The sequence below is a fragment of the Falco biarmicus genome, chromosome 8 (assembly GCF_023638135.1).
Source record: "Falco biarmicus isolate bFalBia1 chromosome 8, bFalBia1.pri, whole genome shotgun sequence".
NCBI lineage: Eukaryota > Metazoa > Chordata > Aves > Falconiformes > Falconidae > Falco > Falco biarmicus.
In genome coordinates, this window is record NC_079295.1 from 4,848,819 (window position 1) to 4,871,535 (window position 22,717).

The 22,717-nt window shown below is 41.2% G+C and overlaps 1 protein-coding gene across 4 annotated transcripts in view; it reads right to left on the reverse strand.

The window, feature by feature from the left end:
- MYO1B (myosin IB) overlaps positions 1–22,717 on the reverse strand; it is a 113,226-nt gene that overhangs the window by 43,171 nt on the left and 47,338 nt on the right. For all 4 annotated transcript variants that reach the window (XM_056348385.1, XM_056348384.1, XM_056348386.1 and 1 more), the window contains exons 4-10: positions 19,688–19,782; positions 16,417–16,521; positions 13,414–13,460; positions 10,713–10,776; positions 1,922–2,020; positions 1,455–1,558; positions 449–596 (exon numbers count right to left, since the gene is read on the reverse strand). In XM_056348385.1, the coding sequence (XP_056204360.1) occupies positions 449–596; positions 1,455–1,558; positions 1,922–2,020; positions 10,713–10,776; positions 13,414–13,460; positions 16,417–16,521; positions 19,688–19,782 (662 nt within the window). The remainder of the gene's footprint in view (positions 1–448; positions 597–1,454; positions 1,559–1,921; positions 2,021–10,712; positions 10,777–13,413; positions 13,461–16,416; positions 16,522–19,687; positions 19,783–22,717) is intronic.

Sequence of the window (22,717 nt, forward strand, 5' to 3'; positions counted from 1 at the left end):
TTCTATCTGGTTATTTCTGTGAAGAAACTTTTCTTCCACTTGCCACAGACTAGTTTTCAGGAAGAAAAACTTCCAAATGAAAATAAATGAACTTTGAAAATGTATGAACTGCAAAAACGCAACCAAATGGATTTTTGGTGGCAGGCAGAGATACCCTACTCCAAAGGAACAAAACGCCTCCACTGCAGAATAACCAAGCACTTGCAGCAATGCACAGCACCATTTAACACTGCAGAAGAAAGCATTAACAAAGTGGAATAATCATTTTTGGAATTTCAAGCACAGCGACTGAAACTGCACAGAATTCGACCCATATTTGCATGCAGGTGAGTTTTAGAAACAATCATTGATTCATCTGTAAGGATACTGTATGTCTACAAAAACAATAAAATTAATATTGACTTGAGACAAATTAGTGGTTTTCCTCTCATTGTTAATCTTGTCTTACCGTTCTTATCTTTGATTTTACTTTCATCTAGGCCATTCACGCGAGATTCGGGCTTAAATTCAATATTTCCCAATTTCAGAACGGCTGCCACCACTTCAAAAACAGACTGTGTTTCATGATCCATAAAGCCAACAATCTGCATTGCATTCTGTGAAGGGATGGATAAAATTATGAGATGAAAGCATCTACACTTAAAGAGACCATAAACCTCACCATTTATCTGTTTTAGCATCAATTAGAAACGTCTTATGAATGCTTTTGCTACAGAACATGGTAAGATTACTATGCTTAGATAAGCGAGTTCTTCAATACAAAAGACAGGTTAAAGAAGAGCTGGTAATCGAGCTGGCATGCCAGTCCAGTCCGCTTCCAGGATTCATTGTTTATGGGTTCCTAAAATGCTGTACTTTTTTTTCAGCCACCGAATTTAGTTTATCATCAATCCAATTTTTCACCGTCAAACCAGCAGGTACTGCCAGCCTCTCAGCCCGCTCTGCTGCTCCAGCGCCAGGTAATGTTTACAATCTAAATCTGCATACATGGGGTAACAGGGTCCCCTATCCTTCTGGACCCGGAGCCCAATCAAGCAAAAACATCACGGTAAATCACCCTGAGAACCATCCCAGCCCTGCTTTTTTCTTTCAACTCGGTCAGCATCACCTGGCTCATGAAGCTCAGTCACTGCCATCATAAGCAACTACACAATATAACCTTTTCCATGAGCTGATCAAGGGGTCTGGGCTTTTTTTTCCCCCTTCCTTTTCTTTTTTCTCCTTTCATTTGTTTGCTGTCATTGCTATATTCCTACTAGAATACTCCAAAATCTTGGTTCTTTGCATTTTCTAGCTATAGCTAAGCTTCCCTGTGCCAGCATGCTACAGCCTGGCACAGAGAGCGCGCCCAGCCCAGCGCCCTGACCGAGGGTACGAGAGCCCTGCATCGGTGCTGAGCCCTGCATTGGTGCTGAGCCCTTCGGGCCTTGCACCCAGCCCCTGCTACTCCTTACCCTGACTGTTCTGAAGTTTGCAGCATCGTCCACTCCATTCACTTTGGCAGAATCAAGGCCCAGGTAGTTGTATCGGCTGAAGTCCCGCTCCAGTTTGAGTTTGCCTAATAAATCAAACAAAAATATCACTAGCAACAGCATTCTCGTTAGCAGCTCTTTTATCCCAGAACCAGTATTGTCAAGCACTCCTGTTATCAGTAGGATTAAACTTTCTCTTTTTATTTAGTTCTTTTAATTACAAGCAATAAGAGCAGGCTTCCCTTTTTTGTTTATAAAGATTGCAAAGCCAATTCTGACACAGGTATCTGGATAATACCAAACTATATAGTTACTTCAGGTATTTACTATAGCCACTACCACCAATCATTTGAAAAAATGAATCCGTATCCCACTTCCCACGAAAGAAGATCTGTGTGGAACAGCACAATAAGACTCACACCTGAAAATGGCACAAGGCCAACACTTACAGAGGAAGTCTTCCGATGCACCAGACAGTATCTGGTAGAAAATGTGGAAGTTTCTTTCACCTCTTGGCTGCTTAACAACACGAGACTTCTCCAGCAGATCTGAACAAACAAACAAAATCTCTCAGGTCCGGGAAAGCTTGTTGGAGCAAAACTCTTTAATATGAATATAATGCCCCATCGTTTTCTACTTCATTGCTTTGTATCATCATCAGCAAATTGGATGATGATAAATGGTAGGCACAAACCTTATCACAACGTATTACATTAGTACATATTTCTCAAATAAGTTATTTGAGCAAGCCCAGTAGACTTCTAAACGCTGCAGTCTATGAGCTGCAAAGAAAATTCAGGTCAGGGAGGCAACGTGCTCAAAAGATGTCAGCTGATACACAGCACCACCACAGAATTAAGGTTTGGTGAGAATGATCACACAGGCGAAGGTTTGAAAAGAACGGAAATGTTAACAGGCTAAGCACATGAAAGGGGGAATCTGAATAAAGAAAGAATTTAAACTGAATAATCATGTAGCGTTTTGTGATCCTCAGGTGCATCAGACTATGAAATAATTCCCAGTGGGACTGAGAAAAGCTCCATCACCAGAGTGAGGAAGAGCAGCGCTCTGAAAAGCACCACTGCACTGACCGAGCAGTTTGATAAGAGGATTGCTCCATCCACCGCCGCTAGTGACGGGCACATTTCTAAGCCTTACCAACAAGGGCAGGCATCCAGGCAGACAGCCGAAGCGGACTGACTCGTAACACATGCAAACACTTCACACCCTGCATCATATCTCCCATGGAGGTGACAATACAAAGGTTGTTCAGCCTGCACCGCACTGACAGGCTGTGGTCCCAGCATGCCGGGAGAGGGATGTGGCAAGAACCTCAAGTGTCACTCGCTGCTTTGGTAAAAAAGACATTTTTCCTTTTTTTTCTCACTGGCACACAAGCGCTCCACACCATTTTTCTCAACAGCAAACCCACGGTTCCCAGTACAGAGTTTTCCTTAAGCTACAGATACTCATCGACATGAAGCTGAAGACGTTCAGTGCCTCACCCCAAGTGCATAGCAAAGGGGTCCCCCCCACGCCCACCACTAAGTACCCCCCCCGCAGCTCACCCGGACCGGGGGGCAGTTCTCTTTAAGCTGTGCCCATGCAAGAAGAATGCTCCGAAAGGGAAACTACCACAGCTGGGCTGTCACTCTTCAGAACTGCCACGTCATGCCCTTGGTGCCCACTGCCATTGCCTCAGCTTACAGCCCTTCCCATGGAACAGGAACCAAAGAGAAAACTTTGACGCACAAAATCACACACAAGCCTCCAGAGACCCTCCTCCAAACAAACTGCAGCAAGACAGCTTCAAAAATTATTTTCTGCTCTAATAATTAGCCAATGACAACAATGATAAAATTCAGACACTATAATTAATCTTCTGATTGGCTTATACTAGGACAAGTTTCAAATATTTTTACAGACCAGCTGAACCACATTATGCCATAAACCTGCAATTGCCTGAGAGAAGAACTGTAACCAGCGCTGGAGGCGACAGGGAATGGTGCTCCCAGCAACCAGAGCATGTGGCCGGCTGAAGGCGAACACCTCCTCCACATCTAATGTGTTGTGTGACCACACCAGAGCTTTAGCCTTGTTTAAATAGACATCTGTGTTTTCATAACTCAACAACCCCACAGTCTCCTTCCTCCCAAAGGTGGCCCTGTGTCAGTAAGGGGAAGTTTTGCACACCCTGATGACAAAGGACACCCAAGATAAACCCAAACAAGTAGCTGTCACATAGTGCCAGCAGCTCATCTTTACATTAGGATGGGGCAGGTTACAGATTTCCACTTTTGTTTTTTCCACTTTACTGGCATCTTTCCTTTTTAATTTATTTTTTTTTTAAACACAGATAACCAACATCTGATGGTTGATGCTCTGTCAGAAAGGCACAGAACAGAAGGTACAGTTTTCACCGGCAGCCTAGTGGGCAACCTCTAACTTCACCGAAGGTGTGGGCTCTCCCTCTTGAGCTGTGGTTCAAACTGGTTAGTTAGCCTAACTATCCGATTACCTGATCCTCTCTAGTTCTTAAATCCTCACTGAAAGGGAGAGGCTGCGTGACCGTCCGAGTGTTAATACTTGGGCCAAGGGAGCAAGGTGAGCACCGGGTGGTTCAGAGCTGCGCTGGCTGTGAAGGCTCTCCAGTTAAAGTGTTGGAATGGATCGCAGCCAAATTTAATCTCAAAGAAATAAACAACTCCAGCTCCCGCAGCGGCTACACACACTTCAGGAAGTGGCTGTATCCAAAGGATGTTGAAGCAATGCGGTTTGGCTTATTTGGGTTTAAAAATCTTCTACATATAAATTTACTCAAATGCTGTCGTAAAAGCTCAGCTACACATCCTGGCAAAGCATTATATGTAAGCCTTCTAATTACATGCATGCCTTCAGCAGATTTAACAAACAGTTTCTTGCATGCATGTCAAATTAGTTATGTTAGAAGGATAACAGTCTTGGATTTTTTCACTGCGGTTTATCTTATTTATATATTTTTAGAAGCAACAAGGTTAAGTAATTAACAGTCAGATTTCCAAAGTCCCAACTTTCCATGTTCTGTCAGCCTTTGTAATAGAGGAAAACAGCTCCAGAAAGAACTTACAGAAAACCTGGTATCTACCTTAACAAAGCAGCTGCTAACAATTCTTTTTAAAGCTGTATTCATTCTCTGGGCTTTTTCTTTTCTTTCTGTTCACATGCAGGGTGAAATCAGATGGGTAGAAAACACCCCGACCATCTGCCCTACTCCTAAGAAAACTTCCTGCCTTTGTTTGCCCTAATTAGCATTTTAATAAATCAACCAAAATTTTTTTTCCTAAAGCAACTACTGCACAACCATTAGCTTTCGCGTTAACTCTCACATGATGACAAATCCTGTGAATCAGTCAGTAAAAAGAGACGACACAAAGATGCGCACCAGGTTTCTGCACGCATCCGCTGGGCAATTCTTTTTACAGTGGCCTGTGTGGACAGATGGTGCTTATCTATATGAAAACCCACACAAGGAAAAACCCCAAAACTCTAACCATATTACATTTTGTTATATAGTCTATGCAAATTATGTATAGGGACAACACAGAATTGTCTAGAGAGACCGTACAGACCTCCATATGGTGTATTTATGGGTTAGATACTCTTTTCTGCATTATCTGATAATGCTTCTGCTTGAACTGAAACATTTAACATGTTGTGTGTATCAAAACAACTGTAAAAAATAAATTGCTTTGGCGAGGTCCACCCTGGAAACACTTCTTAAATCATATTGTTTAAATATCCATCGCTTCAGAGACTCAAAATCCAGCTGTGCTCCTCAGGTTCTGAAGTTTGTTATCCCTAAATGCAAGAGATTTGTGTAAGCATCCTGCTAAACCATTTGACTGAACCCAACATGAAATAAAAAAAAATAAAAATTGATGCTGAATACTTCTGCAAACTCCAATGTCCAAATTTACATTATTTCTTTTCGGTTACTTGACCCATGAACTTGACCAATGCAGAAAAATTTAGGATATTTGCATTTCTGTAAATACACTAGAAATTGAATTAACATTCAAGAAAGGAATAAGTAAACACTGAGGCCAAAAATGATACTACCTTGGTACATTCCGAATAATCCAGCAAAAGGTTATTTTAGACAGAGTCTGTTCAGCTGGCCGTGACCAAGGACCATTTTAGATATTCACCCAAATTTACAGAACATTTTCTAGTCACAGAAGCTTATCTCTACAGCCCCATCACACTAAATTACGTTTTCTGTTTTCCTACCTTGGTTCTTCAGCTGTCATCAAAAAAAGGCACTGATGAAAAAGAAAATACAGTAGCGGTTTCTCAGGAACTTTTCCCCATTATCCCCCCAAGTGTATAATCACACTCTCTTGAATTAAATGTTTTATCATACAAAAGGTAATTGTATCAAATGAAAACTACTACCTGGGCAGTAAGTGCAGTGAAAATATAATGATCACACAATTTTAAGAGTATTAAACCCTGATTGCTCAAGTGATAAATGATGTTGAAAAACGAGCTAATCAAAACGTTTAGTATTGGGTTTTGGTTGGTTTTTTAAACACCTCCTGATTTAGCCAAGGCAGTTGCCTGAAGGGTGGCAGCTGTGCTAACAGGAACACCAAGGGGGATGTTGGAACAAGTTATTTTTTATTTTTTAAATCAATGAGTATCTCCTTCCATAATATTTCATTGCAAAATTTGTATAACATTTCCCTAAGCAGAGGAGCTCACTAACAGCATCCCATAACTGAAATCAACAGCCTGAGTTGCTGATTTCTCAGTAAGCGGGTAATTACCTTTCCCTTTTAAAAGGAACAAACAAGTTGTAAAGTGATGGCTATCACTTTGCAAACTTCAAAAAGTCGTTGCCTTCGCTAAACATCACAGACTTTTTTCATGTTGCTGCTGGAAAAGACAGCAAAACAGACTTTAAGTACACTGTGCTGGTTAAAAATGGCTTTTCCAAAGCAGGCATCACATCTACTGTACTTCACCTGCATTACCGCTGTCTCCTAGTTAATCATTAAATCACCAAAGGGATCGGGCAGATGAGGAAAGCTCACCTAATGCTAAAAGCTAGCTATCTTTCAGCAGGAAATTCCAGGTGAAAAGTGAAAATTTAAGGCTTACAAATACTCTGGGAAAGATACCGCAAGTTCCCCACTTTTGAAAAGGTCTGAACGACCGCAAGCATGAAACATTTTGGACTGTACTACGCAAAACCATTTCAACCATAAAATTACAGCGTACACAAAACCAGTCACAAAACTAACAAACCAAGCACGCACACAAATATTGCCTCCAGTACAAAACAGATGCAGCATCTGTGGACAGAGCGTCATATTTTAGAGCTGCACAAGCTATTGCAATTAGCACCTATTACTTCAAAAACAAACATAGCTATTTTTACATAAAATACATATTATTCTGTAATTACATGGAATTAAAAGGTGGAAAAACCCCTACTATTCTCCTTTCTCATCCCCACTAACACAGCAGTTACAATAAATGGAAAACTACAGATAGTATAGACAGTTTCTGTAACTTGTTTCCACAATATTACACCCAGGTGAAAGCAAGTGAATTACTCCACACCCCAACTGCCTTTTCCTCACCAGTGCTCTAGAAAAAAAAAAAAATCTCTGAGCACACAGGTGCTAACAAGACTCTTCACTGGAACGCCAGCAACCATAAGCACCCCACGGGAGGGCACAAAACGCAGGTACACCTCAATTCGGGGACAGAAAAGGTCAAGGCAATTCACCGGTTTGTAAACGCATTTACAAGCAGCAGCATACCTGTAAGCTGGGACCGGTGTTTGTTACAAGAGTGATGTGATGCCTGCAGTCACAGATGACAATACAGCAAGGGTTTAGCGTTCGGAAATGCTCACAAGAGTCACTTGGGGTTCCTAACCCCGCACACGTGGCAGAGGACAGCCCCTGAATGGGTGGGCTGGCTGCTAGCTAGCGCCAGGACGTGCACCTCACTCTACAGGGATTCCAGCATCTCCCGCCCATTAGGAGAACAAGCTGGGACCTTTGCAGAAAACTAACAAAAAGGGCTTACTTACGCACCTCAGCTTACCCAGCCTTCTCCACCCTCCCGCTCACCCCCACGCCTCAGTTGCCACCAATGCAAGATCAAACAAATGCAACACATGCTACCTGAAATAATTTTTCTTTTCTAGCCTAAAGCAAAAAAAATCCTGACTGAAGTAATATACTTAAAGTTTGCATAAATCACGTTTATCTCAAATTTTCCACTCTCGCATTTCTTTTTATGACTGTCCAGGATGACACAGCAACATGTCAAACGCCTTAGAAATCAGCGCAGTCAGAAGCTCGGAGCAGCCATGTAACGCACACAGCAACGACTCGATATGTATTTTACGCTGCGCAAACATAAAATTATCTTCAGTTTAGCAACATACCAGTTCTGACCTAACCAGTATTACAAACTCCTTCCACTGCAACCCCTTCCATTTTATTATTCCCATTCTGTTTTACTCCAAAGATTCACCCTTCCGTTTACTTCTGTTTAAGGATGGGGCCAGGCTCTTCTCGGTGGTGCCCAACGGCAGGACAAGGGGCCACGGGCCCAAACTGCAGCACAAGAAGTTCCATCTGAACGTGAGGCAGAACTTCTTTCCCTGGAGGGTGGCAGAGCCCTGGCACAGCTGCCCGGAGAGGCTGTGGGGTCTCCTTCCCTGCAGACATTCACATCCCGCCTGGACGTGACTCTGTGCGACCTGCTCTGGGTGACGCTGCTTTGGCAGGGGAGGGACCAGATGGGCTCCGGAGGTCCCTTCGACCCCGACCAGTCCGACATTCTGTGGTTCACGCAGCTTCATAGCATTTCAGAGTAGGACAGACCAGATCATTTCAAACGAGACCTTTCAGCCTAACAGGTCTCTGCTGATCTTTACCAGTCTGATAAAATTATTAGCTTGTCTTCGTTACCCTTCTTGCCACCAAAGTACACTGGATGTTCACCATGCCTGCTTCCAGCCACTCACAGTATGAAATCCAGCTTGGTGACACAGGCTGTGATCCAAAAAGCCCACTAACTTCATTTATGTTTGGAAATCAAGCTTGTCAGATACAACTATTAAATTTTAATCCGTATATTAGGATATCATATCAACACCAAACCAACAGATGGTCAGAAATTAAAGAATATTTATGCAGAAAGTAATCACACTTTCCCTTTTAAGGATAGGAAACTTCAGCTCTACTTGGCTTCCTACTTGATGAATTAAGACAATAAATCCCGAATTTGACTAACCAGGGTACATTTTAAGTGGTGTAAAAGAATTTAAGCCACCGGTATCTCCAGAATGGTGATGCCTCACAACAGAAACGTTTCTGTTGCAGTGCAACGCTGCAGACATGTGGGAAAGACCTAAGGCAGGACAACTTCCTTTAGAACTGTACAGAATTCAAACTCTCCTTCAAAGGGAGATGGGCGGGCTACCAAATTTTGTGAGCACTAAATCAAAGTTGATATATATTAATAGGCAGCTGCAGGAACTCAGTATTCACCTGTGACATACCCTGTCAAGCGTGGGATGCTTCACAGTCCAACAAGTAACACCTTTTCCACAACAGGGTTTATACATAAGGTCTTTATTCTTAAATTTAAATTCAGCTGCTTGCTATTAGATATTTCTTAATTGTGAGAAGACAGGGAGAATGCCTAAAATAGATGTCTTTTAGGAAGATCTAAAAATGTGTCTGCCCTTGACTACGTATGTCATCACATCATCGTAATTACATATAATGTTATAATTAGAACATGCGAAGATTTATACAGCAGATAAACTATAGAGTAACTATTTGGATCCCCTTTATATATGACATAATATTTTAGTTAGATGACTCAGGAGAGTACTTTCAAAGTCAAACTGTTGAATCCACTCTACAAAGGAGGGTTCATTTTTATGCATCTACTTTGAATGTGAAATAAAAGCAAACAAACAAACGCAGCTAGCTTGCTAGAACCTTTTTGTTCACATTTAATTATTGATGAATACCCTGAGTACATTTGGACCCTAGTTTTGTTGACTGCCAAATGTCAAAGTTAATACATAGCCATAAACACTTAAATAGTGACTGCTGTGACTGTCAAGATCTACTCTGTCACAAAAATCATGTTCCTTCAGGCACGGTTCCAAAAGGTGACCTGGGCCAGAAAAAATGTTTGCCTACAAAAAAACCCCCAAACCTTTATTTATGCATAAAATTCTTCACAGTTTTTTAAAATGTCTATACTATATATGGAAAGTACAGTTCACCTTGGATTATTCTCATTATTTCACAACTAGTAAAATGCCGATGGAGTCAAAAGTCAGTTTCAAGAAACAGCGTTGAATTTGGCTGCGTGGGCAGAGAGGTCAAGGCTAGGTCAGTGACACCTAGCATAGTCACTCACTGCCCTCCAACCCGTTTTAAAAATAAGAAAACCAAACAAACAGAGCTTTATATAGCACAGAAGAGCAATTTATTTAAAGCTGCATTTAAACCCTTGAAAAAAAAAGCAAGTCAAAGCATCCTGGGCCGGCATTCAGTTCACAGCCTCTTTTTTCCCAACACTGAGCTGGTTAAACTTTCTGAATTGCTATGGATTTCATCACAGCATCTTCATGTCAAGGAACTACCTCCAAGGCCACCTCTGCCTCCCTGAACTCAACAGCCGTCCATCCCCTCGCAGCATAAGCCTTTTCCTCCACTGCCAGGCATGTTAAAACCAGTACAGAACGCTCTGAGTCCCAGCAAGCATACCCACCTGGTGGTGACCTCCGGCGTACTTCCTATCACCCTGACAAATCACAGAACAGCGATCTCAGACATCACCTACCATAAATACAAGACCCATCAAATCAAGTGATACAACTGACCCCAGGGACTCGAGTCAAAAAAGAGCCTGAGATTCCCTTACTCAGCTGCTGCCAGCCCCAGGGACAATGCACGAACCCACACACTTTATCAGCATCTTTCAAACACCACAGCACGTTCACCATTCATGCTTACTTCAAGTCAGTTTTCACTTACTCCAACATATGCTGAATAGCACCAAAATAACAGAATTAAAAAGCAGAATTTATTACATAGTACAGAGAGATTTGGTTAGACAAACACAGCTGATGTTTTCAACAATTTAACCATCCTCCTTTCTGAACAAAACATTTAAAGCTGTCGATATGCTGAAACCAAAAGCAATACTCACAGTTGCTTATAACTCCTCCAAGTGGGTCCCCCTTGAAGTCAAACTCAATATCCATGTATTTTCCCTGTGAAAGCAGCATGTTTTAAGACTGTAAGTTCCGTTTAAGAAACAGTGACTAAGACATTTCTTAACAAGTTAGTCGGTGGTTTTTACAGGCTAAAAGAGCAACCTGGCAAGTGACTATACACTTTGTCAAATTGTGAGAAACAGAAAATTATTCAAATTTCTCAAGACAATCGCACTATCAGAGCCAGAGATTTTCACGAGAATAGCTTTAATCAGGTTTGTAAGGCAACCCAACAATTTGCTCAGTTCCTAAGGTTATATGAAGAAAATGCACGTTATACCAGCTTTCACTAGAATGCCACGACCACCACCACAACCACTCACGGCCGTGCAGGTATTGCCATGCTTATTGACAGAAGAAAGCAGGAAGAAATGATCTTCCATGCAGATGTGTCTCCTCAGCGTACGATCTCCTCGGAGCGGGAATCAGGGCAGTTGAAGGACAGCCACTAGCTTTGGCTCGAGGGACCGGCTGGCAGTGCTTGCTGCTGGAAACCGTGGAGCGCCTGTCCCTAAGCGCGTGTCTGCTTGTAAAAGTGACGGATTTTCCCCTCTGAACTCTCCTTCATAACTCAGGAGACCAGAGGCAACAATTAACAGACTGCCACCACAAAACGGATTTCATTTGCAGCCGTACTGGCACAGCATGCTTCCTTAACTTCTGTTTGACTTTTCCACACCACAGAAGACCGCTCTGGTCTTTGCACCACTTTCATTTAGATGACAAGTGCTTAATGGAGTCACAGCTACATTTAACAGTGACAAAACAGACAGAGCCGTACTGTGTAGAAAAGGCAAAAGCAGCGCAGCTCACTTTGGCAAGGAAATTTAGGAAGATAAAAACTGCTGGTAGGAAGTCAACCAAATCCCACAAGCCACACACAGGAATGATCTCACCACCCTCTGGTGCTTACTTAACAGTGGACAAAACCAACCTATTGATAAGAGAAGCCTTGTGTTTACGCTTCTTTATTCACTGCTTTTAGGAAGAGTTTTCTTCTTTTTCTTTCTCTTTTAATTACAGAACATAAAACCCAAGCACTTTACACCGAGTCCCTCAAAGCTACTTTCTGCTTTACTGGGTGTTTTGTCAAGATTGGCTTGACTCTGCTTAAAATCTCTTCTCCTTGCGCGCTCCTGAGGCAGGCTAGACAGGACAGTTCTTGTACTTTTTTGGTCGCAATTAATTCTGAGCAGAGTCAAATCTCTGAGATAAAGAATTAGACCAGATAATTAAATTTTAATTTCCTAAGGACTTGGCCAGCTGGATGTTTCCAAAAGTATTTTTAGCTTTGTGTTTACAAGCAAGGACTTGAAAGGCAAAATAGTAGCTGGTCACACTTTGTCCTGGAAAGACTTCTGTTTACAAACAGCACCTCTTCTCCTCTTCGCTGGCTCCTCCTCCTCCTTTCTGTAGCACGCCATCTCTGATAGTTGCATTTTTTCTACCCTTTCTACCCCAAAAAATTTTCTACAACGCCTCGAATTTTGGCCCTGACCTTGCGATGAGGAGCCTCTGCTCTGCTCACAAGCAGGGGCAACGACAGCCGCAGAAGGAGCATTCACAGCCATGCAGAACAGCATCAACCACCCTCGAGAACCAGAACGGAAGGGGAGAAGAGTCTCCCATGAGGCAAAAAGCTGCTCTCCACCTTTTATCCATTTTCTTACACTCACAACACACCATTTTCCCAGTGTACTGGTTTCTTCTGTGGTCTGCGCTACACATCTCACTAAAACTGCTCTCCTGTGCACAAGTGAGCAAATGACAGAGTTGCATTCAGTCTGCTGACATTAGCAGGAGAAACCGGGATGAGTACTCACACTTCTGAATCTCCCAGCTCTAGCGTCAACTATTTTTTTTTTTTGGTTTGTTTTTATCCAATTGTCAATTCCTGGAATTTCACATTCAGTTTTGTGCTAAGAAAGCCCGAATTCAACCACTATGATTATAAAGAATATAAGCAAAAAAGTAACGTTACAAATGTTGAAATGAAAACTGAAGTTGCAAACGCACAGAAATGTAAACATCCTAGAAAGAAAGTAAGAACCTAAAGTAGCAGTTTTAACAAAAAAATGCATACATATGGATGGAAAACGAGATCATGCAGGAAGATCGCCTTGCTAAGCAGGCCAGTTGCTAGGCACATGGCTGCTGACATTAAAGCCACCAGTGCCAGAAAATTAAAAGAATCCAGCTGCGCTGTAATTATGTTTTCATCCGGTCACAGACTGTCACATCCTAATTTGATTTTTTTTGTTGTTTTGTTTTTGCTTTGTTTTGGTTTTAGCCTCTACTTTGATTCTCAGTAGAAGTCTATGCCCACATCAGAAACCAACCAGATTCCTGACAAGCAGGCAAAACACCTTTTAAAAAGAGGGGGGTGACTGCTAATAACGCACTCCCCACACACTGGGGCAGGGGAACATGCTTGAGTGTACAGAATGAAATACCGATTGCTGCTGAAGGTGTCTGCCTGCCCCAAACACCACCGCCAACAGCTACAAGAAAGTTGTCTCCAAATGATTCATTCCCTCCTTACAGACGCCTTGCCGGCTGATACAAGGTAAAACAGAAACAGCCAACACACTCCCCTAAAAGGAATTCAAATCCAGCCTTGCAGAAAATACTTACAAATCTAGAGGAGTTGTCATTCCTCACCGTTTTGGCATTTCCAAAAGCTGGAGAAAGAGAAGAACAAATATGACAACCAAATCGATAAGTAAAAAAAATATTTAAATGCTAAAATATCTATGACTCTTTATATACTTAAAGGAATCACAGGCTTCTGGGGAACAACGCCCTGTTCAGCGTATGGGTATCAGTCCCTGGGGACAGACAGAGTGTGACAGGTGTGATCACAGATGAGAAGACACCCAAGGAAATCCAAACAAGTTTCTTCTCAACACTTGCTTTGTTTAAAAAAGTGAAAGAAAAACATACAAGGGGAAATGGTGCCAAGACAAAACCACACCTGGACTGAGCATATATCCTTAGGGTTCAAATGACATTTAAGATGTTATTACCCATATAACTTTAAAGATAGGAAATACTTCTTTCTTTTCAATTCACAGAAAGAAATACATCTCAGTTCCCAGAACTGAAGGTGGTAAAAGATGGAGGCCAGAACTGAAGAAATTACGGAATGACACTTAAAAATTGTTTGCATGGGACAGTTTATCCAATGCTTCAAAACTGATTTATTTACGCTATTCCACCACGTTTATCCTAGCTTAGGCTGAATATTCTTCAGCTGAAAGAAGCCTGACTTACAGTGAAAGTTTCACACACTCCCCCCTCAGCCTGACCTAAATTAGGTTGCTGAATAGTTTGGGTTTAATTTCTTTTGCTCAAGTTTTCTGACAGTATAAACTCTCCAAGAACAGACTTCCCAGGGCCACGTTCAGGTGGGCAGCCACCAGCTCAGAACATCAGCAGGACCAGAACGCAGACTGGAGGACAACTCAACTCTAAACTTCACACATTGTCAAAGCACATGGAGCCAAAGAGGAGTGTCCCCTACATTATTAAGTATAGCACTCCTACTCCAACAGGAGACTTTATTTATCCCAGTATTTATTTATATAGCATACATATTTTCAAAGATCAAGTCAAGTCAATGTTTTTTTGGACAGAAATAAATACATGCTTGTAGGGCTTCAACAAACTTGCATGAGTAGACTTACTCTTGATCAAAGAACTGAGGCCAAAAGGAAACGTTTGTTGCTCCTGAAGGCCCAGGATAAGTGAAAGAATTGTTTTTAAAATCTTTATGCCCTGCAATAAATCATCTTTTCAACAACCAAATCTCTGAGCTGCATTTTCTTAAACACAGTGCTGAACAGTAAAGTCATTTATAACTGCACAGAACCAAGCACAAACGTTCTATTATAAAGCACGAGACACATTCCTCAGTTTTCCCTGAAGCTCATTGTTTCTAAAAGTTAATTTACAGTAGCAACTGTAGTTAAAAAAAAAATAATCCCATAAGATAAATTATGCATATGTAACATTTATGTCATTTTCTTGCACTGCAGCTCGACTGAAACAGAACTATATAACCAAAGACAAATAAATCTAACCACAAATGCTTAATTTCTGTCTAAAATGTATATAAGCAGCCAGGCTTGCTCAGCAGCCTCATGGAATAATTCAGTACCCCACCTTCCAAAAAGCTAAGTAGGCAGTTACCAGTGCACCGAGTAGAACAAATAACACCTTAGAGCGATAAGGCACTCTTCTGTAAGCTTAGTCTATTCCTCCTGCATTAAAACAAAGATTCGCAAACCAACAAGAAATCCAATACATTTGGCAGTCCCTGGGGAACAATCTAGCTTTGGCAAGAAAAACCTCCGTACTTCCCATACTATTTGTCTACAATTGTTATCTGCCTTCCAGAACAGCGATAAAAGCAACACAGCTCTTCTCTGTAAATCCCAAACAATGGATGATCGCAATCCCTCCATTCAGCTTGTAAGTGGAACGTATCTGATCATCAAAGGAAGGCTTATCCAGCACTTCTATTATTCTTAAATTTTAACATTTCATCCTCTCTTTACAAGTCTTCTCTGACATTTTTTTTGTGTGCAGTCAATGACCCCATTTCACCCATCCAGTGCACCACTGCTCTCGGCCCACTTTTGCTTTCCCTTCCCTTTTTTCTATTTTCCCCGCTCCGTTCTCATTGGTAGAGTGCTTGCTCCCTACAGACTCCAAATCATCACACAGACATACAGATAGCTAGGCAATAAATAAAATGTTGACACTCAACAGTCTTGCAAACACTGCTTATCATCTGGCCATAATACAAAATTATTGTACAGCAGTCATGAGAATTCGTCTCAGCACCACAACAGCTTAAGGAACTGTGGGAAAGACCAAGTCAGGAATCAACACAATAGATCTAAATAAGTCAACGCTAACCAAGGCACTTCTGAAGGCAATTATTAGACAATGGGACAAAAGTGCAAGCTTTGAGGATCATATATCCTATCTCCAGGAAAAAAATAAGATCCTGTTTCTGGCAGCCAACAGCTTTGAATTAAAATGACTAATAAAAAAAAAGTCTTTCATGGGAGAGCAGGAAAGGCAGTTGTCAGGAAGACGGGCCAACAGAGTCACCAGACCCAGGGAACAATAAGTCTCAGGAACCAACAGGCATGCATATGGATTGGCTTAAGGTTTTGCTAAGATCCATTTCTTCACCCTTTTTTTTTTTTTTTTCTAAAAGAAAAATAATGCTTTACAGAGCTTGTTTGTTTACTAGAGACAACCATAATACAATTTGGAAGGAAATGAATCAGAGGGGCTGGACTGAAGTTAAGTCTTTTGATACAGTCCAGCATCATCAAGGCAGGGATAAGAAAGGGTTCGTCCTCTGAGAGCAGCAGCAGAAGGAGGCTGGGCAGTATGACCTAACTTAGTAAGCTCTCCCTTCACGAGGGAAACAGTTTCCTTCTCAAGAAAACCTCCCCAAAACCGAATAAAATCTTGTAGCTGCCTTCACAGAAAGCATCTCCTGCAGTTTTGGACATGAAATAGCAGCAATACAACAGATACAGTTTTCCAAACCAGCTCAGCAGGAATGCTGATACGCACAGAGGCAATACGCACCTACGTGCTCTGCAAGATTCTTACCTTCAAGAACTGGATTTGACTGCAGAAGTTGTTCTTTTACTTGATTAACCTCTGCCCCTTTTCCGCACACAGCAGCTACATACGACATGACAAGTTTGCTCGCCTCTGTGGGGGGGAGAGCAAAATAAAACAGTGGTAAGTGTTGGCAAATAGACCATAAAATGATTTGCAGACTTGATCTCCATCACATTTTCAGCACGCCAGACAGGAACCATAAGCGCATTACATTCCAGTTTTCTTCTGCATCGTTGCACCACCTGGAAGTGAGGAAGGCGCATCCCTGCTATGAGACCCATAACAGCCCCACTGACCTAAATACCTAGAGCCTTCCCGAGCCAAAGCAGCCACCAGCAGACACGGCACGTTGCATGCTTTTTCATCTAGCCTCGCTAAGAGGCATTCCATAGGGAAAGGACGTTATCCCTAGCTGACAGGTCAGAAATGTTTTAATCTAGCCTGAAAAAATAGGCCCAAGCAGATTCAAGACTCAAAATTCAATCAGCTTTTATCAGCAGATACACAGTAACAGAAGCGTAAACATACAATACACGGAACTCCAAAGTACACGACAAGTAACTGAGTAATGGCAACAGCCGGTAACGTTATGCAGTCTGTTTCAAAGGACACCAACTAGAGAAAGTGAAGCATTCATTTAAACAATGAAATCAATCTGAAGGTATAACTTCTAACAAATTCTGGAATAATATCTGGACTCTCAAAGCTGGGTTCCTATGGGAGTCAATCACCCATATACAGACAGAAATATATATTAAATAATCCATCCAACCCTTATGTTTTTGCTGGCCAGGACAAAGAGAAGCTGAGAGAGGATTCTGTTTATAAACAGAGTCTGTGATGTTTAGTATGATGCAAAAGAGTGAAATTTGAGGCAAAATTGGTTGATATACAATGTAATTACTAACAGCTGGAACCCCTATCGACTCAAGCCAGTGGTCATAAAAAAACCATTACTTACTCTTCAGAGATCTGTTGCAAACTTAAGGGTTTCATTTCAGGAAAGAACAAAGAAGAAGTTATCCTTTGGATTTTGATTCTTTCCTATTTAAGCAAATTTGTCTGCTACTGTTAAATAATTAATATTAAATTAATTAAAAATTATATTTAAAATATTTTTTAAAATACTTGTATTAAAATATGCTAGAGAAAACCAAGCAAACCTGCCACAGAGGAAGCAAGGAAGGAGCAAGCACCATGGGCATGCCCATAGGGCCTCCCATCTCTCTTAACTGCGCCCTGAACCCAGCTCTTGTCTTGAAGAATCCATTCCCTTCGCAGCCGGCAATTGCTAAATTATTTGGAGTATTTCTTAAAACAGTCAACGCCTTTAAAATAGAGCTACTCAACCACTGAGAGAAGCGCACACTGAAGCAGCAAATAAGCTATTACAACATGCAGTAAGACAACGCACAATGACTTCAAGATAGAACATCGCTGAAAGAAAACAAAGGCCCTTTCTTTTATCAGCAACTCTTGTTGAGTCCAATAAAGACACCAGGAAGGGAATCATTACCTTAACATCTGAAAACATTTAAATACACCACTCACTCTGATAATGTACCATGTTTTCTTGCACAGTTACTATCGATTAGCAATATAAACGTGCAGCGGAACAAGAACAAAATTGGAAGCAAATAAAAAAGCCCAACTGATGCCACTTCAGTTTCAATTCTTCCAGCCCAAACGTGCTACATGTTCTGGCTACCAAAAATTTAAACCAGAGTCATACAGTACTAAGAACTTTGTTTCCCCCAACTCCAGGAACTTGCTCCTCATTTCTCAACCCCCTTGGGGTTTTTTGCAATGAGAATCTGACTCCTCAGCTAACAGCTCCATTTCAGCAACAGTAGTTCCATCAAATGTTGGGGGGAGAACAGCACCGATTCCAAGTCAATTGTTGACTTGAATCTCAAACCCTGCATTATTCTGTACTTACCTTTATAAAGCAGTAATTCATATTCTGTTCCATACAGCTACGAAAATTACAGATCAGCCAAAAATCTCTGTACAAACCTAAAACTACCAGAATATTCTCCACAAACAGGAGTTCAGAAACTCAAGCACTGCTACCCCTTTCAACTGAATAAATAAATGAATAAAAGGTGGACCTCGATTGTATGAGGTGCTTGGTAATTCACAGGTCCTGAGGAAGTCAAGACATTAGGTAATACCGGTACAGAACTCCTTGCTGAAGTCTGAACTCCTAGACAGACTCTCTAACAACCGTATTAATAAGAAGCTGATTATTTTAATGTACACTTTTATTGAATACACGTGTGTTTTCACATTACTGAACTGAAAAGAAGGATTGTATTACAAGATTTCAAGACCTCTCAATTGGCTGCCACTAATCAGGCAAAGGAAAACAAAGACGAAACCTACACTTCACATTTTCACAAAGGGCTTGGAAAGCAACTTCTTGTTACTCACCTTCAGTCTTGCTCAGTACATGCATACAAAGCTCCACATTTTCTCAGATTCAGAGAACAAAATCTCTTAAATTACATGGAAACAGATGCATGCGTTCCTATCCCCTGCCTCTTTTGCAAGTCACCTCGGTTTTAAATTGTTATTTCAGAAAATAACTGGCTTTTTTTTCTTTTGTAAGATCTATCTAAAACAATCCGCAGTTATGCAAACCTCACTTGATTTCTGCCATTCCAGTTTACAAATTAGCAGTCATTTTCAAGGCAATTTCAGCTTTGCCTGAGAAGCAGAGTGTTCTGGTACACAGGCCAATCTTAGAACTGCAGCTGAGCGCAGCATGCAAAAGACTGATAAAATTTCCAAAGTAATTAGCTCTTATTATTTATTTTCCTTGGATAAATAGCATAATCCAGTGTAAAGGCACACATTTAATAAAAGACATGCAAAAGTATTAAAGGATTGTCTTCTACTCTAGAAGACCAAGAACATTCAGTTTTCTCCATCTTCACGTTTCCCACAGGGAGAGCCGCAATGTTTTCCAGCCCTTGCAATACTCCATCACAAACCAGCACTACTTTAGCATGACTTTGCATACTGATGAGGACACTGTGTCAACATGCCATAGGACTGCACCATGGTGACCACGTGAAAAAACACTGGTTTGTGTAAGTTCACACCAGCAGCAACAAGCACGACAGCATCCACCTTCTGCAATCACCAGACACAAAACGATACCGGTGTCTCTCAGCTCTCAGACTCTAGCATCACTTTGCAAGACTCCGAATAACTCTGAATGTTTTTCAGTAAGATCAAAGCTGCTTGTTACCTGTTTTTCCGGCTCCACTCTCTCCTGTGATAAGGATGCACTGGTCTTTGTCCTGGTCCCTTAAAGATCTGTATGCTTCATCTGACAGGGCAAAGCTGCAAAGTAAGAAAGAGTCAATTGAGAATTAGATAAAACAAATCCCAACAATAACTACAATCAGACGTTCACATCCAGGCAGGAAAACAAACGAAAAACCCCACACACATTCCCCCCTCCAAGTGCTACCATTCTGTGAGTGGTGAAGCATTCACTTTTCAGAACATAAAGACCGACAGAAGCGAGATGGATATTTCTTCTCAGTGACTTATTTGGACTTTCTCCAGGAACAAGCAAGCACAATCTCCAGATTTTTCTAAAGACAGCAAGGTCAAAACAAATTCACAAAATTTTGGGGAAATTCAGGTAGCTTTCTTCATTGAAAAAACCATCATATTCTTTATTGAACATAACATCAATGCAACGAGTTCTGTCTGAAGACATTTAAGAAAAAGGAAACGGGAGAATCCTGAGCATTAACAATACCAGAAGCTGCAATTTCTACTCTAAAAAGCATGAAGAAATATCAGAACCTTATAAAATATTGAGCAATTTAAGCATTTTTAAGCATTCAGGTATTGCTGAACAATAAATACGAAGAGGTGTTTCCCAATAGCTGTGTTCTTAACTCAGTAAGGGTGATGTTAAGTAGCAAAAGTATCTTATAGTAAGTATCTTATAGTAAGAATCAGCAACTTCCCTGTTGCTGCACCAAATTGTACAAAAATGGTACAAAAGAAGGTACCAAATCCCGTACCAAAAGTCTATTCATGGAGCTGAGAACATCATGACCCTGAAACTACTGGGCTGCAATCTGATTCCAGATGTGCTTTGTAGCCATGCAGCAATATATATTTTGGAGAACTGCAGATGTGTTACTTATATTTAGTTTTCTTTAGTAGCAATTTTGAGGCACAGCAAGAGTAGCATTGACTTTTATTTCAACTGCATTTTTCAGTTTGTGGAATCAAGGACTCTGAAAACTGAGCATTAGGACCCCTTGAAAAAACTTAAGCATGTAGTATCTGAAAAAAGACATCGAAGCAAAATCCAAATAAAAAGGCACACTTGCATGACACAACTTAGAAAAAAACGTCATAGCTAAACACGGCACATTTTTGTGTGAAATAAACATTCATCCAACAGACCAAGAACTTTGTTAGATTACTGCCCCTAGTAAAATATTTAGTGTTTGTATGTACTTAGAAGTGGATACTGTTGATTATTTAAAGAAACCATGTATGAAAAATGGAAATGAACTCTCAGGTCAACATAAAACACATAATCATTGCAGGTTCAATGTAACTTTTAGAAACTGATTATCTACAACAGTTCAGGAGCTTTGCATTCAGCTGATAACTACAAATAGATCAAGTATTTGTTTTGAATAACGTAGCCATATAGTGCTCTCACAGGCAACCACAGCCCCTTTATAGGTAAGAAAGCTCTAATGAGCCCAGTTAGGGGTAGCACGGACAACACACAACGCAAGTGGTGAGAGCCACACAGAGCCTTTCCTAAAAGCTCCTATTGCCATATATTGAAAGCTTCAAATATTAAACCTACATATAGCCAGATCAGTTCATACTTATTGCTACCACTGTCCCTTAGCTCAGGCATTTCTTCCTGGCTTCTTTCCCCCATTATGGAGAGCATGTCATATTGTCCCAAATTCATCACCATGTGCACACACAACACCATTTATACTTGCTCATCAGTATTAGACTCATCTCGTATCACTTATTTGGAGTTTGATTTTCTTTGCTTGCTTCTTTTTACGGTTGCATCACGTTACCAGCTCAGCCATCCTGCAAGAGACCAGTGTACCAAGCAAGTGGCATTCAGAAAAGGTTGGAAAACAGGTAAATGAAATGCCTTTCGGCTCCTTCACTACTGAATACTCACACCTCCCCCTTCATCCCTAGTTCTTGCCAAGGATGCTCCTGTCACCGGCTCCCCCCTTTCGGTGTCCCTCTCCTGCAGCACCTGCCCACGTGGCTGGACCACCAGCCCCAGGCCCCTGGGCTCTCTCCTGTCCCGCCAGCTTACATCGTCTAAGGCGCTGCAGCACAAGATGGCTGGGCCAAACCACCGCGGTCTGAGGTCATTAACTCCTTCTGATACATACACTATTGAACTCAAATTAAGATTGATCTCTCAAAACTTAACGCTGCTATGGCAATGGAAGCATTTGAACTCAGTAGTTCAACTGGAGGTGAAAATGTGTTTACGAGAAAGTAGCAGGCTGTAATGTTTTTAGCATTACAACAAAGTCTATTTGTGATGTGGCCAACACACTGAAGAACTAGCAAGAAAAAATAATATTCTGCTGCTGCTGAGAGACTATGACACAATTTCTGGCATCCACTTCACTGTCCGGAATCCAAACTACAGCAGCAGTAACACTCTACCAGACTCTCTTACAGGACATATTTAGGAAATTAATGATATTTGTTGAACGCTGCTGCAGATATACTTGTAAATTGAAGAGTACGATATGCGGCACTCAGAAGAGCTTATTCCAGTACATATTAACATTCCTTTTTGCAAGGGAAAAAAAAAAAGTAATAGGATGAAAAGGAAAGAAATAAAACTGCACTGAGCATTCACCGGCCACGTGAGACAATATCAATAATGTTGTGGTTTCCATGGGTTTGATTCAGAACACTGTCTCAGCAGGAAGATAAGACTCTCAGATGCCTTTCAGACTTACAGGCTAGATGGCTCACTCTGTGCCTGCTGTCCTTCAAACAATCTCAGCCATCAACTAGCATTTCACTGTTGAAACAACTTTCTTGGCAGAAGTTTCAAGCTGGAAAATGAAGTCAGCATCAAGCACAGAGAAAGTATTCTCTCTGTTGATATACTGAGTTATGAGTTAATCAGCTTAGTAACCATTCATCTTTTCTAATGCACTGAATGTTGGTTTCCCAACAGCCCCTGTCAGAATATGTTTTACTGTTTGATGTATTTATTAACTCTGCCTGCAGAGCA